The sequence below is a fragment of the Podarcis tiliguerta genome, assembly GCF_965153285.1.
Source record: "Podarcis tiliguerta genome assembly, chromosome: 1".
Taxonomy (NCBI): Eukaryota; Metazoa; Chordata; class Lepidosauria; order Squamata; family Lacertidae; genus Podarcis; species Podarcis tiliguerta.
This window is the reverse complement of record NC_139534.1, coordinates 26870764-26887868: the sequence shown is the minus strand read 5'-3', so window position 1 is coordinate 26887868 and position 17105 is coordinate 26870764. Positions and strand designations below refer to the sequence as shown.

General features: G+C 41.0%; 1 protein-coding gene across 1 annotated transcript in view; it reads left to right on the top strand.

Moving 5' to 3' along the window:
* Positions 1-16433, top strand: part of LOC310680055 (uncharacterized protein) — a gene marked incomplete at its 3' end in the record, with an annotated part of 113015 nt that extends 96582 nt beyond the window's left edge. Inside the window, exons 4-6 of the mRNA XM_083446225.1 lie at positions 11490-11556; positions 13372-13481; positions 16380-16433. Coding sequence (XP_083302351.1) covers positions 11490-11556; positions 13372-13481; positions 16380-16433 — 231 coding nt within the window. The remainder of the gene's footprint in view (positions 1-11489; positions 11557-13371; positions 13482-16379) is intronic.
* Between the last annotated feature and the right edge of the window lie 672 nt (positions 16434-17105).

Here is a 17105-nt window from a genome sequence, read left to right as displayed (position 1 = left end):
TGCAGGAATATGTGCATTTTTGCACAAAACTGCCAGCTGGAAGCATCATTTGTGGCCAGCAGGGTGTGTGATGCGGTATGTATCTGGGGTGTGTGGCTTAGAGGGCTATTTAAACCCATGCCTGCTTTCTCTCATCGTCCTTGGATTTCTAGCACTGACTTGGACCACTCTAGGTTGTTGTACATATCTTAGTGTGCCCTTTTGTGTGGGGCTGAGTAGGATTTTTGTTGTTGTTCATCCTCAAATTGGCTCGGCCAGCAGGTTTTTTCACCTACTGCATGCAGTTGCTATAAGGTAATGACTGTGGCCAAATTGGTAACATTGTCGGCTTTGGAGTTGAGGGGTGTTTCTTCCTGGCTGTGTGACCTGTGGTGCTGGACGCAGGATTCCTTGGGGACTCACCCACCAGGAGTTGCATGGCCCTGTGGTGGGTCTGAGAAGTCTCCCAGCGAGGGCTCAGATAAGGAGTTATGCCCTTGTCAGAAGCAGAGTGGCTCACTCAAGTTTGGCTGAGTTATGGTTGCTCCCACATTCCATTTATCCTCTGCTGAGATCTACAATAGTGTTGCCATATTTCAAAAAGTGAACATCTGGACACAAAAGTTGTTGAGCATTCCCCACACACACACACAAAATTGAAGTTTTTTTTTTACTTTATTAAAAAGGGAAATCAGGCTACCATATGCCCAGGTTTCCCTGGACCTTTTAGCCGTTTTTGGAAAAATCTGCCCAGACACCATTTTCAACAGATGAATCCTGGCTATGTCCGGGAAATTCTGGACTTATGGCAGCCCTAATCTAGAATGATTTAAATGTGCCCTAGCTCAACCCCACATGTTGCCTCTTTTTTACTCACTCAGGTCACAAAAATACCTATTTCTACATGTTTTGCACTTAAAGTATGTATTTTGAGAACACATTTTCAAGTATTTATTTTTAACCAAGAACTCCATTGGAACTAAATGTGTTGTGATCTTGGTAGTTTTCAATCCCTTTCCTGATGATTCCCAACATGAAGCAGTCAAACTCTGGGTCGACATTTTCATGAAATTATCTGCCATAACCCTGAAATCCCTTTCCTGGTCAGTCACTGGTGAGCCAGTGTGGTGTAGTGGTTAAGAGCGGTAGTCATGTAATCTGGGGAACCGGGTTCGCGTCTCCGCTCCTCCACATGCAGCTGCTGGGTGACCTTGGGCCAGTCACACTTCACAGAGTGTTTGTTGTGGGGGAGGAAGGGGAAGGAGAATGTTAGCCGCTTTGAGACTCATGAAGGGGAGTGAAAGGCGGGATATCAAATCCAAACTTTTCTTCTTCTTCTTCTTCTTCTTCTTCTTCTTCTTCTTCTTCTTCTTCTTCTTCTCTGCCAGCTGAGTCTGAAACACAGGAAATATGAAATTGCGGGGGAAGGTGCCTCATAGCGCATCATTTTACATTTGTTTTCATTGAACTGCATTTGCCATTTTAATGTCCACTCATCTAGTTTGGAGAGACCCTTTTTGAATTATTTTATATTCCTTTTGTATGTCTATCTCAACTACCTAAGGTATAAGAATTCCCAGATTGATATATCTGGACCAGTCAGAGAAGAGAAGACTAGACTCAGCCAGCCCTGAACAGGGATGAGGTAATCCCTCAATTTAAGTTTCTCTTAGTTTGTGACTTTTTTTTTAAAGTCCTCATGAAGATTCATCATCAGCTGCTCCTGCTCTCTCATGCTTGATATCTTGCTTCTCTTATTTACTGTTCTTAGTCTGTCTAAATTCCTTTTGTTTTGATTTTATGTTACATTTGTTGTATCATTGAAAATCAGTAAAAATAGTGTTAAAACAATCCACGAGCATCTTAATGCCAGTGTCTCCTAATACTTTACCCCTGTTTATGCATTTTTGTACACCTCACTTTGCTGGAGAACTGCATTGTAAAACTGAGAGAAATGCAAATTTTGAAAGGTGACTGTGTTTCTGTTTGAGCATTGTTTTGGAAAGTGCAAATTAGCTAAGTTTGCCTCTAAATGCAAACTGAAATGAAATTCTCTCCTTCCCTAACTCCAAAGGACCTAGCTCAAGGGAAGCAACAACAAAACATCCCCTTTATGTACCCTGTATAAGCTTCCAGGGCATAGAAGGAAAGCTCTCAGTTGACTTTTCACAGGGCACTTCTGAAATTGTGGAGAAAATGGAAGAGAGTTTTTGAGAACCTCTTCTAGGACACATCTGGCGCATTAAGTGAGAGTTCATTCTAGTCTCACTGGAACTATGCACTGCCTTTTAAATACATTTCAATCAAGTGAGGCCATATGTTTTCAGATTTGGTTAGATGAACTTTGTTGTATTCAGTAGCCCCTTTCCCCAGCATTTCAACTGTATTTTCTAGCTAAGGACAACTGAATTTTCAGGGAACAGCAAAGCATTTTACTACAGTACATTTTTTTTAGTAAAAAAAGTACTTAAATGAGTCATTTATTTGACTGGAACCTATCAAGCAAAAAAAGTAAAAAAAAATGTTGAATGATAAATTGTACTTAATAAACTCAAAGGGAAAATAGGCAGGGATGAAAAGCAGGCTTGGGTTTTACCATGTTCTTTAGATTCTCATTCTTTAAACAACTCTATTTTACAATGCATGGTTTGCTGTGTAATCCTTAAACCTAAAATGGATTAAGGTATATTCTGCCACATGTTTTAAAAAGGTCTGATTTTATGCTTCCTGCAGCACGATATGCTGAAAACTGAGACTACTGTCAGTAATCTTTGCATTTGAGAAGAGTGGGCTGTGTAGCCAGATTGTGCTGTATCAATGCAGGTTATAATGACAGGCGAGGTTAGTGAGAAAGGTTGTAGACTGAGAAATCTTTCGACTAAAATCACAATACAGCAGGTATTGGCCTTCCTGGTGTTGCTGGATTGCAACTCTGGCCATCATCTCTGGCCATTTGCCAGGCATGCTGGGGCTGATGGGAGTTGCAGTTCAGCAGCATATTAGGGCCAAGGATTCCCCACACCAGCCATACATACTCTGTCCATAAAGTCCCTACAAAGGCAATGGCTCTCTGTTCCATGAGTATCAGAGGAGCACCACCACTAGAGCTCTGTCCTCTCTGCACAGCACCACCTTTCATCCACACAATCCCATCATTGGTTCAATTTTGTTGTCAGTGCTCTTTGGGCTGTTTTTGGAATGTATCCACCCCTCTCCTTTTGGCTTTGTTTTTTTATGGTGGCAGAGGTTGCATGGACTGTGCACAATCCCAGCTACACCGCAATATTGGATTTCTTCTTTGACATCTAGAGATAGCTCTCTACTGGGTCTAGCTGACATTTTAAAATAGCCTCTCAGGAGGAATCAGTCATAAAGTGACCTCTTTAGCCAATTGGATGGTTCTTTCTACACTTTTTCATATCTCTCTGTGTCTCTTCCTTCCTTCCCAGCCACTCAATTCCATGCCCCTTCTGACCTATGTTCAGTTTTTTCTCCTATCAAGGAACATGCACACCATACATTTAAAGCACTATGACATTACCTTAAACAACCATGGTTCCCTCCCCCCCCCCCAAATATGAGAGCTGTGGTTTGTTAAGGGGGCTGAGAGTTGTTAAGAAGTCCTTATTCCCCTCCCAGAGGTACAATTTTCAGAGTGGTTTAACAATTCATACATCTTCAGAATGTCAGAGACCTTTTTATAAGAGAAAGGCATACTTCCTTAAATATCAGCCATTCACTAAATGATACTGGTCTTTGGAAGGTTGGAGTATCCCATCTGAATATTGTTCACAACCTATATATTATTTATTTTTGCAACTTTCATAAAGAAAAAAGCTCATTTCAGGACAAGATATGGCGGATGGCTTTTGCTCCCTCATCTGAATTTGCTATTCATGAAATCACATTGATTTGGATCTCAGGATATTCCTTGATGTGGAGATGCAAAAATGACAAAAATTATTGACGCAGTTTTTTATGAGAGCTGAAATTCAGCAGTACATTTTAAAAGGCAGAGTGGAGATGTAGAAAGTCAAGTTATGCTGAGCAATTGTCTGAAATTCAGGGATAAGGACAGTCAATGTGCTCTTCTTTTCCCCCTGAATATCTTGTACGTTGCTGAATCAATATGGATGAGTCTTGATTTAGTACACCATGGTGATTTTCCTGACAAAAATCAAGACAGGCCTATAAGAAGCATATTGCTTCACGCCTCCTTCCCTTGTGCAAAAAGGGAATGTTATTTACTTTCACTGATGTTCCTGTGAAACATTTTACTAAGGAGTAGACCCAGCTGAACAGTGGAACTTAGTTCTGAGTAAGCCTGGATAAGAACTTAGGATTTCAGTGCAAGCTACCATATCTGAAGCCCAGCATGATACATTGTAAGAGATGGAGCAGTGGCTGGGTCTCCCTTTAATCAACTGAATAATCCATCACACATTTCTGTGACATCCATCCTAAGAGATGTGGTTTTTTAATAAATATTCAGGTTCAAAGGTCTGTGAGCGCAGATTCTCATTCCCATTGCTAAAAGGGGGAAAAATGGGTTGATGGAAGTGTTATTTTTATGATGATTTTAAAACATTATAATGTTCATATAACCAAACTGAGTTAATAGCATTCTTTTCTTGCACTTTTGGAACTATATATATTTTTCTACTTTCTTCACCTTCACCTTCTAATCCTGAACTCTGGCTGATGAATATACAAGCTCAGGATTATCACGCAATGTACATTCATGTGTAAAATGAAATTCCTATTAAAAGTTCATTGCTTCAAATGAAATATGCTTTGTAGCATTCCCTGTAGCGATCCCTGCTGAGTTCTGTCATGATATGCTCACATTTGGTCTTGCTCCTCTCATCCTTCTACTTAACACTGTGAGATTTTGACATCATTTTGTATACGATGCTTTGCGCAAAAAAAAAAAAAAAAAGACAGCAGAGGCCAGAAGCTGTTGCATTATTCAACAAGTGCATTCGAGAGCAATAGGAAATGAGCAATGAATGACATTTATTGAAAGGGAAACATTTCTTGAGAACCTTAACCGTGGGTCCTTCGATAATTAACGTGCCTTAGCCTTTGGTTAAATAAATACAGCGATCCTAATCTTGTTACTCTTTGGAACCATTCTTAGGACAAATTTACACATTCTGGCTGTCAGGTAGGTGCCACTTACAAAATGGTCCACATACGGTCAACTTTTGCAGTGGATCATGGGAACAAAGGAAGCTGTTTTATGCTGAGTCAGACCACAGGCCCATTGAGTTCAGTACTGTCTACACTGACTGATAGTGGCTCTGTGGGCCAGGGGGCAGTACTCCCATTCTGCTGCCTGAGGCAAAACGGGAAGTGCCACTCTGCGACTGGCACCATGGCCACCAGCACCATACCTGCCGCTGCTGCCGCCACCACTTCCACCACACCATCTGCCACATAGGTAATAGCGGCAAATGTGGCTATTTAAACTTTCTTGAGTGGGCAGTTTAAATGATTATTTTGCATTGCTTCATTATATTTTTGTGTTTTCTTGTGTTCGTATATACTTTTGCCTATGATCTTGATAGCTTATGCGAGTTGGCGGTATATAAATAGGTTTATAACTAAACAAATATGTGAACTTGTTCCCCTTTAGCACTAAAAAAATGGACACGCACTTACACCCTGCCCCCATGTCAGGTTTGGATTTATCTGAAAGGAAAATGCAAACCCATGAGTGAAAACTATCTGCCTTACCATAAGTTGTGCTGTGAGAATGCTTCTCCTTTACAGGCAAAAGGTGTCATTAGATATTCACTTGAATGACCAGCACATGACGGCATACCACTCACTTCCATTAAATTTCCTTCAGCAGCTTGAGATTGTGCCGAACATATTATTTTCATATGAAGTGAAATCATCCATTATCCTTTTTCAACTCAGCTACTGTAGCCAATTACATGCCTCAGTTAAATTAGCTGCACTGTTAAAAAAAGAAAGGGAAAAAGCCAGTGAACACAATCCTCCAGCAACACAAATTAGAATGAATTGTGAAGGCAAACATTGTGGAATTAAGCATCAAGTGCAATCGCCATACACTGTTTTAGGCCCTTGGAACATACATGTGACAATAAAGACATCTGGCAGGCGAGAGAAGCACTATGTAGGTTTATATCACTGTGGGAAACAACTACCAAAAGTTCTGGCAGAGTGGACCATTTTCTCAGTATTTTTTTTAAACACCTTTGGATACTGAATGAGTGTTCATCCTGACATTTTTAGGCAGGTATGTGCCACACTTTCCCCAGTTAAAGAGACATTTATATCATTCCTCCTGGACACAAGGAGGAATGAGTGTTATGCCTGCAGCTGGCTCACCTGGGAGAAATTCCTCTTTGCCGCTGAGCAAGCGGGGGAACGACTAACCACAGAGCAGTTAATCATGTGCAGAATGCCAGAAATTCATTCCCAAAGTGACAATGGTTCCATTCTTAGCACTTAGGAAAGCCACACTGAAATAAACTCTATTTGTGCAATCCTTGCTCCTGTGCTCAGCAACCTGGGAGCACGGAGTGGGCTTAATGTTGCTTACTACTTTCTCATCATCTGCGTACATGGTGCCACTGTCTGTAGGTTTATGCCTTTGTGCATACAAGTTGCATATATGAAGACTTCCATGGAATTCAGAGCTGGAGAACATCTCTATTTGCCTCTTTGACTCAAACAGCAAAATGTGTTGATTGGGCAGGCCTTGCATGCCAGAGATTAAGACTCTCTCCTTTACTGGCCCAGCTCTGTTGCCTTTTAGCAATCTCTAGAAATGCAAAAATTAATCCTGTAAAACTGCTTGCAAAATGCACACCTATGCCAGGGAGAAGGAGAGTTGTGCACCAGGCTTTTGTTAAAAGCACAGGGCCATACCTAGTGTAGAATATGGACACTTTGCCATGCCTCTCCAGGTGAAACATGAAACACTGAGCATGGTTGCTTCAAAATGCATAGAACAGAGAATTCTTCAGGAAATATAGGCCTTTCCTTGTCATGACTGGAATAATTTTGTGGGTTTTTTATATTTTACTTCCTTGCTATAAAGAATACAGGCCCTTGAGGAAAATATTTTGCTGACCGTGACTGGCTTTTGTTGCTGAGACATATTGCTAGCTTACAAACTTATATGAAGGATTTCAAATTCAATAGGGCTGAATAATTTATTTCCTCTCCTGCATGAGGGTAGAGGATTTTTCAGTTGGACTAGGCAAGTAGACAGGGATGCTGGCATCACTGAGAGTAAGCAGAGCTTTAACTTTGAATACATGACAGACCTGACCAACATCCTTAGCTGAGTTTCTGCCTACAGATGGTTGTGGACACACCAGCTCAAAACTGAACTGTGCCGCAGCAACAGAATAGAATATTTGCGATTTCTCCAACCTTCCCACCTTATGCTATTGCGTAACCTGCTGTTAGTTTTGTTTGTTTTAAAAAAAGGTAAAGGACCCGACAGTTAAGTCCAGTCACGATCGACTTTGGGGTTGCGGTGCTCATCTCGCTTTACTGGCCGAGGGAGCCGACGTTTGTCCACAGACAGGTTTTTCCGGGTCATGTAGCCAGCATGACTAAGCTGCTTCTGGAGAAACTAGAGCAGCACATGGAAATGCCGTTTACCTTCCTGCAGGAGCGGTACCTATTTATCTACTTGCACTTTGACATGCTTTCAAACTGCTAGGTTGGCAGGAGCTGGGACTGAGCAATGGGAGCTCACTCCATCACAGAGATTTGAACCGCCGACCTTCCAATCGGTAAACCCTAGGCTCAGTGGTTTAGACTACAGCCCTGTTTGTTTATTTATTATTTCTGTACACCACCTTTCCCCCATGGTTCTCCAGCTCCCCATTCTATCCTCAAAACAATATTGTGAGGTAGGTCCTAGTCCAACACGCCACCGGTTATAGAGCTGTTTACACAGAAACTATAGTAGCACCTAGAGGCATCACACGACACAAAAAATAAAACATATTTAAGATAAAGCACCACATGATACAACAAATGATGAAACATCTCTTGGAAATGGTACATGTTGTCCAACTGTCCAGAGGGCTGGTGCATTTGGGCAACCATGATAAGGCCTTCTCAATAGGGGCGCCAATACTGTAGAGCACTTATCCCCATGAAACCTGGATGCAGGTGTCTTTTGTCCACTGAAAATTTTTATTTCTGCAAGCCGGAGCATTCCAAACTGTGTCGTGACACATTAGTGTGTTGGCTGCAGTGTGTAGGTGTGTTGCACGAATGCTCCCCGCGCTCCTCCTGGGACTGGTAAGGGGCTAGTTTAACCTCTGGTTTGCTAGTAAAACCGAATTACTGTTTCGCAAAATGATGTCTAAAAAGTTTGTCACCAACATGAAAAGTCGGGGAAACTATTCTGTGTACTTTCACCAGTATCTACAGTAAAGGTTACTTTTCATCTGTGGTCTCTGCCTTTGTTGTATTTCAATGGAACATTAATGTTGTTCTTTTATGCTATTTCTAACACATTTTTTCCTAACATAGTTTTTTGAAAATAATATTTTATGACCCTATCCCATTTTCAATATGGGAATAATAATGCTACTGTACTTAGAACCTTAAAAGGGACGCGGGTGGCGCTGTGGGTTAAAGCCTCAGCACCTAGGACTTGCGATCGAAAGGTTGGCGGTTCGAATCCCCGCGGCGGGGTGCGCTCCCGTCGTTCAGTTCCAGCACCTGCCAACCTAGCAGTTCGAAAGCACCCTCGGGTGCAAGTAGATAAATAGAGACCGCTTACCAGCGGGAAGGTAAACGGCGTTCCGTGTGCTGCGCTGGCTCTCCAGATGCAGCTTGTCATGCTGGCCACGTGACCCGGAAGTGTCTTCGGACAGCGCTGGCTCCCGGCCTTTAGAGTGAGATGAGCACACAACCCTAGAGTCTGGCAAGACTGGCCCGTATGGGCAGGGGTGCCTTTACCTTTACCTTTACTTAGACGGGTACTCTGACGATTACTGAGATAATATATGTGAAGTTCTGCAGACTTTCAAATAGCACTATCCCAGCCTGTTCACAGGTCCTTACATGATCAGTGAAAACAGTTGGTCCTTGCAAGTATTAACTGCTCTCAGTCTTAACCTGATAATTGCCATTTGTCCATATTTTAATTTGTCTGAATTAATTTTAAGATGTATTTTAATTAATCGATGCCTGTTTTTATGTATAATGTGTCATTTATATGATGTTAGCTGCTCTGAGCCTGGCTCTGGCTGGGAAGGACGGAGTACAAATAAATAAATAAATAAATAAATAAATAATAATAATAATAATAATAATAATAATAATAATAATATTGACCTTCATTCTCGATGGGAGGTAGGAATGGGGAGTATATTCAATTCATTTTGCATTTAAAGGTGAACTTGCCAAATTCACACCCTGTGGAACAATACAGAGATAGAAATGCAGCCATCCTTTGAAATTTGCACTCTCTAAATTTTTAAATGCAGTTCTCCAGCCAAATAATATGAACAAAATGCATATGCTAGGGTAACGTATACTAGGGTAAAGTATATACAAAATGCATATACTAGGGTAAAGTCTACATAAAAATGCAAGTTATTAGTGAAAATGACATAAAAATGAATTCTATAAGGCAAATATGGGAAAATGTGTAAGTTAGGCGGAATTGCATAGAAAAATGTTTGCATTAGATATAATACAGGGGTGTGTGCAAGTGTGATTTAGTAGAATGTTTTGGAAAATATAATTATGCCCCCCCCCCTTATTTCAGACTGTCCAAGTGTTCCTATTTTCCAGGGACATCCCTAATTTAGAAAAGACGTCCTGGATTCTGATTTGATTCCAGAATGTCCCACTTTTCCTTAGGATGTCCCTATTTTCATTGGAGAAATGTTGGAGGTTGTGGAATTATCTGACGCCCGAGCAGTCTGAAGGCAATCCTGTATAAGGAAGTTTTTAAATGTTTAATGTCTTATTATGTTTTTATATATGTTGGAAGCGTCCCAGAGTGGCTGGGCAACCCAGTAAGATGTGTGGGGTATAAAATAAAATTATCGTAATGGAATGGGACGTTGCTATTTTCATCGGAGAAATGTTGGAGGGTATGTTATTTTACATCACTTGTGGCCCACAGTGAGAGAAGGCTGTCTTAAGATATCAATGTATGAGAGACTTGCAAGCTGAATGACTTTCTTTTAGTGTTCTAAACCTTTAGAGGAAGACATTTTATTCCTCCTGCCGCTTTGCAGGAAGACAGGTTCAGTATTCACCTTGATACAAATGACACAAAAGGCTAATTGTGTGAAACCTTTGCAGCAGCAATGGATTCGGGTGGAATTTTGTGTGTGTGTGTGAAAATTTCACAGCTCCTTCTCTGTGCCAGCCACGCTGTCATCCTCGGCAGTGTTGTCATTCCCCTCAACAGGATGGCTGCCCTCGTTTATCACAATCAGAAGGCATGTGGAGATGAAGAAAAGAGCAGCTTCAAAGACGTGAAGTCACATGGATAGCTAGGCCTGCAATCCTAAATATTCTGTCAGTGGTGACAGGCAGCCATTCCAAGGTCGGAATGCATTTACGTAGGCCAAGCTCATCTCCGTAAACTGATACTAACGCTTGGTGGTCATGTTAACTTTTATTCTACAGCAGGACTTTTTTAAAAAAAAAATGCAAATGAAGATAACGATTCCTTTAAAAAATAACAAGTCTCAGAAATACCTACTACAGGCAAGCTGACAATCTACCTAAGACAATAAAAAATAGAAGATGCCACCTTTTACAGTGGCGGCTGCATATTCTCCAACTTTTATCTCATGAAAATAGGGACATCCCATTCCATAATGATAATTTTACTCTTTATGGCCCACACATCTTCCTGGGTTGCCCCAGTCACTCTGGGTGGCTTCCAACATATATAAAAACATAATAAAACATTAAACATTAAAAAACTTCCCCATACAGTGGTATCTCGGGATGCAAACGGGATCTGTTCTGGAGTCCCATTCGCATCCTGAATAGAACGTAAGACGTGACGGCGCGGGTCGCGTTTTGCTGCTTCCACACATGTGTGTGACGTAATTTTGAGCGTCTGCGCATGTGCGATGAGTAAAACCTGGAAGTAACGCGCTCCGCTACTTCCGGGTTGCCACGGAGCGCAACCCGAAAGAGCTCAACCTGAAGCACATTCAACCTGAGGTATGACTGTACAGGATTGTCTTCAAATGGCTCGGGGGTTGGATAACTCCATGCCATCCAACATTTCCCCAATGAAAATAGGGACATCCTAAGAAAAAGCAGGATATTCTGGGATCAAATCAGAAACTGGGATGGCTTCTCTAAATCAGGGACATCCTTGGAATATACGGACACTTGAAGGTTCTGTGGCTGGTGAGGCTTGGGACTGGTAGGGTGGAAGGCAAAGAGGGCAACTGCAGGTAGAATCTGGGCTAATGACAGGCAGAACCGACTAATTCTAGTTCTGTCCTTATCTTCCTTCCTGTTAGGTTATACAAAGAGTACTTGAGATGAAGGAGGTGAAGGTGACAGCTAGGGCCATCCTCTGGGCGGGATGTAAGTAAGGAGGCAGGCAGGTGGGGGTTGGCTGAGGGCAGATTGAGGCTGGTGGGGCAGCACCCCATTCCACTCTAATGAACCATCTTTCACTGATTTTTTGTTTCTAACACCATCCTATAATAAAGAAAATTCCCAACACAACACCCCCCCCCGAGTATTTGAGTATTCTGCCTCAAGGAAAATAGTTTTGATAAAATAGCACAGTTTGTCAAGCAGGGATTCTACCTTCCCCTACCTTGTCATTTGCTTTTTACCTAAAGCAAGTGTGGAGTTTTGTCCTTTGATGAAACAACATACTTTCATGAGTTTGTCCTGTGATGAAACAACAGTGCGAATTCCACCGAATTCAAATTGTTAGGCAGCAAAATGCAATATAATGAAATAAAAGAAACAATTAAAATGCAATTAAAAATCACTCTGCATATTTAATGGCAGCACACCACAAACCACGTGGGTGAAGCTTTTGGACCACTGGTGGTCCACAGACCACAGTCTGGGACCACCTGGTGAATAGCGTATGCCTTGCTGGCAGATGGATGCTAGTGGATTCAAAATCAAGACATGGATTTCTGTTTTTATGGATGTAGCCACAATGAGAGTTCTTTATGTGGCATGTTTTTTTCCTTTTCATACCCTCAACTACATCACCCTTAGATGCTTTTCATGGAATGTGAAAACTAAAGTATTCTGTTTGCCACAACATAGAGTTGCATAGATAGTGTTTTGAGTTGCTTGAAGGAAGACTGTCATTTTTTTTAAAAAAAGTTTGTGGTTGTTTTTTTTTAAAACAACTGTAACATGGAAAAAAGACGTTCCCTTTACCTGAGATTGCATTGCTAGAGATGTCAGATCGATGGATGAAATAAAGCATGTAAGGGCGACTGGTGTCATTCATATACAGTAGCACCCACCATGAAGCCCTAGACAAATGAGTGGAACAGAACTACATAAATATGCATTTGCTGCTTACTCTAAACTTCAAGGACACTGTGAAATGCAAATCTAGGGAAAGGCAGATATATGGATCATATCTCGTGTGGATTTTACTCCCCACATTTCTCTTTGTCTTGTTAGATAATGCAATGTTCAATTGTTTCAAGCAACATGCCCCCAAACATTGTAAAATGGTCTAATTTTTTTTTGTTTTTGCCTTCAGCTTATTGTCAGCTGTTCATTTAGAAAATCCTCCTTTGAATAATTTTATTTTCTTGGTGCAGCGCACTTGTGATCTGCAAAGAGGATTAGCCATTGTGTGTATTCTGTTGTGGTGCCAATCCAATATACTAAGTCTTATGAACTGGTCTTAGTTGTAGATTTCTTAGATCCTGGCTTCATCTGATATATTAGGCAGGCAATCTCTATATGTTCTGTGTCAGCAAACATTTTAAACTGTACAAGTAAGCTCACATTTCTGTTTAGGGGTATATGACAGCCAGTAGGAAAGAGCTGCTAGATATTTTTTTTGGGGGGGGAGGGGAGGCGGAGTTACAAATCTTTGTGGAGGTTGTTAGCAGTCCAGTGATGGTGAGGAGCATGGTGGATGAGTAAGTAGCAGGAAGAAGAGGATGGATGTGGTCTCTTATCTGGGGAATGCCTGCTTCCCGCACCCTCAAAAATCCATGCCCGGGGCCACAGCCCCTCTGGACCCCCCCCCCCATGTTACACCCCTGCAAATAATTGACGAAGCACTTGTGCTATGATTTAAAAAAAATTTGAACAATTATGTGTCTTGCTGTTTTTTAGCCTTGCAGCTCCCTCTTTTTCTTAAAAGAGTGAAATTCAACATTTTTAGAGGAATACTTCGTTTTTCAGGTGAACACTTAAATAGCACAGTGTCTGGAAGACAGTTTATTGGAAGCAAAAGCAAAGATGAAATTGAACTCCTGAGATTTGAAGAGAATATGCAATCTATTATCATTTCTGTATTATTAATGCACTTGTTGAGATGGGAATTTTTTTAAAAAAGCGTTGCCCATTTTTTATTGGTTTTAGCATCAATTCTGTGTGGTTTTCTTCCCTCTCCCTTCGTAATTTACCCTTTCCTAATTATTTAAGTGACATTTCCTTTAGGAACTTTCCAATCAAACCAACATGGCTAGAAGATTTAATTCACCTCTGTTTTGCATGGTGTTATTTTCAATCACACCGTCAATATGTGTACATTCATAATATGCTAAGATTGTTCCCCACGTGATTTCTCCCCCTGACCCTGAGCTTTAGAAGATGTTGGAGCCATGTTATTGCTCCTCTCCCTCCCACTCCTTCCTTGAGACATTTGCAGAAGGTTTTCAGTGCAAAACATCTGGAATGCTTACTGATTGAAATATGCAATAAAGAGAGGTAGATATTGGTGTGTGCATTCTGTGGTAGTAATTCTAAATGTACCGTATTTTTCACTCTATAAGACGCACCAGACCATAAGACACACCCAATTTTTGGAGGAGGAAAACAAGAAAAAAAAATATTCTGAATCCCAGAAGCCAGAACAGCAAAAGGGATCGCTGCACAGTGAAAGCAGCGATCGCTCTTGCTTTTCTGGCTTCTGGGATAGCTGTGCAGCCTGCATTCGCTCCATAAGACGCACACACATTTCCCCTTACTTTTTAGGAGGGAAAAAGTGAGTCTTATAGAGCAAAAAATACAGTAATTTGTCTGCCACATGAACTGTTTTTGTAGCAAAATCCAGTTGTGCTATTTGAGGGTGTTGAGAAACTGACTGTAAAAAGTTATATACTCCTCACCACAACCCCAGAAGCAATAGTTCTCTCTCTCTCTCTCTCTCTCACACACACACACACACTCACAAATTAGCTTTTATTAAGGATATTTTTAACAGATAAACAGGGAAACGTACATCTATCATCTCCACTTTCAATTCATAGAATCTTTTAGGCAGTTCCTTGTTGACTCAATGTATGGACAGGGCACCCTTTACACCCTTTTCGAAATTTCTCCACCCATGTATCACCTCAAAAACTATTTTTGAAGCAGAGTATCAAAAGCACACTGGGTTCTCTGCTGTGCTAAGCTGAGCATTTACTAGACAACGGTTAGGATTTCGGAATGCTTTGCCAGGCACCGCAAATGGATTTCCAGTCGAAGCCTAGAGCTTTTCAAAGGACACATTACCCAAGAATATAAGGGGATAAGTTGTTTTGAAGATGGCACATGCGTCACCAGATCTGTCTGCTCTTGCTTTCCCCCTTCCTTCCCTTGCATATTCGGAAAGACGATAGTACTACAGAACTCAAAGAACAGCTTGACTTTCTGACAGAAAAAGTCAAACTGCGGAGGCTCATTTCTTCCTTTGAAAATGACACACATGAATCATTAGCACCTTTAACAAGTTTGAAGAGCTCCAATTTTATTTGGTCAATAACTCTCTTGACTTCAAATGGGAAACTGCAGCAATCCCTCCCCCCCTTTGCCAGTTTTTGATGAGGCGACTTCTGCAAAACTGATGAGCAGCGAGTTCAAGGAAACACTGAAGAAAGTGGGGGGAACGACATATGGCACATTTCCTATTTCCTGAATTTCTTTGCTATTAACACTTCCTGGCAGATTTTGAAGAGTCTTTGAATGTAAGGTGTGGGTTTCTTCTTTTTGGCGTGTGGGAAGATCAGCTGATGGTGAAGATATGCTGCCTTTGAGAAATCATTACAGGTGTTTAAACCCTATAAACTCGTGTACATGTTAGTAAAGATGGATAATTATAACTCCACCATAATTAAAGGCATACAATTTAGCAAAGAAATGAGACTGATAGCTTGCACGTCTCTAGATATAGACTCACTTAACCTTTCCCACCCCCCTGGGGTAGCTTCATCTGATTCTGTTCCCATGGTAATTTCCATGGCAACTACTTTGTTTGTGTTGTGTCTGTACTTGATAATCACTTTTGCATTTGCATCAGTGTTTTGTCTCCCTCCTACAGTTCATTACCCCTTGTAATGAGTAAGGAGGCATTTGATTCTTAGCGAGGACACACTGAATTCATACAGCTATCGGTCCTACTATCTCTGTAATACTGCAGTGTGCAGAACTGCAATTGGGTGGTTCATTTATTAATTAAATTGAATCTAACATGAAGCACCGAGACTGTTCGTCCTGCAACAGCAGGCACCCTCACTGTCATTGCAAGTGCAAGAACATCTTCAGTTTAGCGTGATGATTTTCAGGAAGGGAAATTATTTCCTTCGTATTACTTCAGTGTCATCTACTGGTTGGTGTTCTCCTCTCTCTCTCTCTCTCTCTCTCTCTCTCTTGTGTGTGTGCAAGGGCATGCATGGTTATCCCAGGTAGAAATGCTCAAATATAAAATAGCTGTCTCATATCCAGACTGAAAAGGTACAAGAATGTAAAATCTGTTAGATGTCCATTGAAAATCATTGGGGCTTGATGATTTCCTGGCTGCTGGTCCTGAATATTTTAAAGAAGACACACATTGAATTTCATAAGGTTATGCACATCACATTTATTGAGTTGTATATGTATAAGCAAATATTTGACTATGACATAACCAGGGTATTAGACAAGATAGCATTTAGGTCCCCCTCAGGCCTATGTTTCAATCTTTTTGTTTTCTTTTTTAAAAAAATGGAATAGACTTGTACAACCTTGTGGTCCCTGGAGTCAAACACAGCCCATACACATGTATTGAGGTTTTCCATTTGTTGAAGATTGCTTTTGTTTTTGAAGTCTGAGAAAAAACCCCAAATCCTATGTCATATAAGCCTAGTAGGTGGCACTTGGCTTGGTGGATACCAAATTCAATATCCCAGATTCCACATAAGAAAAATAATATCCCCTTCTTCTGATAGATCAAACATACAAAATTTGACAACAGTTACTACATTGCTACTGAAGATAACTAGCAGACAAATTGTTTATGGACTGTCTTTTAGAAATGGAAAGTCACATGTTCATTTTTAAAATTTAATCTTAAGTTTTATGTTCCTTGCGTGACTTGGTTGTGCTTCTTTCATCTGAAAGTCCAGAGAATTGGCTTCTGATCAGCAAGTCCTAGGCTCTGTCATTTAACCCACAGCGCTATATAGATTTCAAGCTATGTAGACAGGTCTTTTGTGACCTATCTTGTGATCTGGTTGGAATTATGCATATACTTAGAATCGAATGTATATTTAGCACCTTTGTTTCTTTTTTAACTTACTGTATTTATGGTAACAAAGTGCACAGATCATTTAAAAATGTTTGTCCCTGGGATAACTCATTTAAAAACTACAACCTAGAAGAGGTCATGCTGCAACACATCTACAAAGGGAATTAATAGCTCTATAGAAGGCACATCCAATGCCCTAGTGACTATGATCTACTCCCAGTATAAAAATACTGGCAGTGATCTACCTATTGTCACTGGAGGGCGGAGGAGCGTGCGTGGGTGTGTGGAAGGAGACGATTGCCCATTGTTGTTGAGCTTTTTTTTAGGGGGGGGGGGACAGGGTTCCTTAGCTTTTTTGGGGGGGAAGGCAAGAGTAGTTGCCCTTTTCTTAGGAGGGAAGGAAACATTGTTGAGCTTTTTTTTGGGG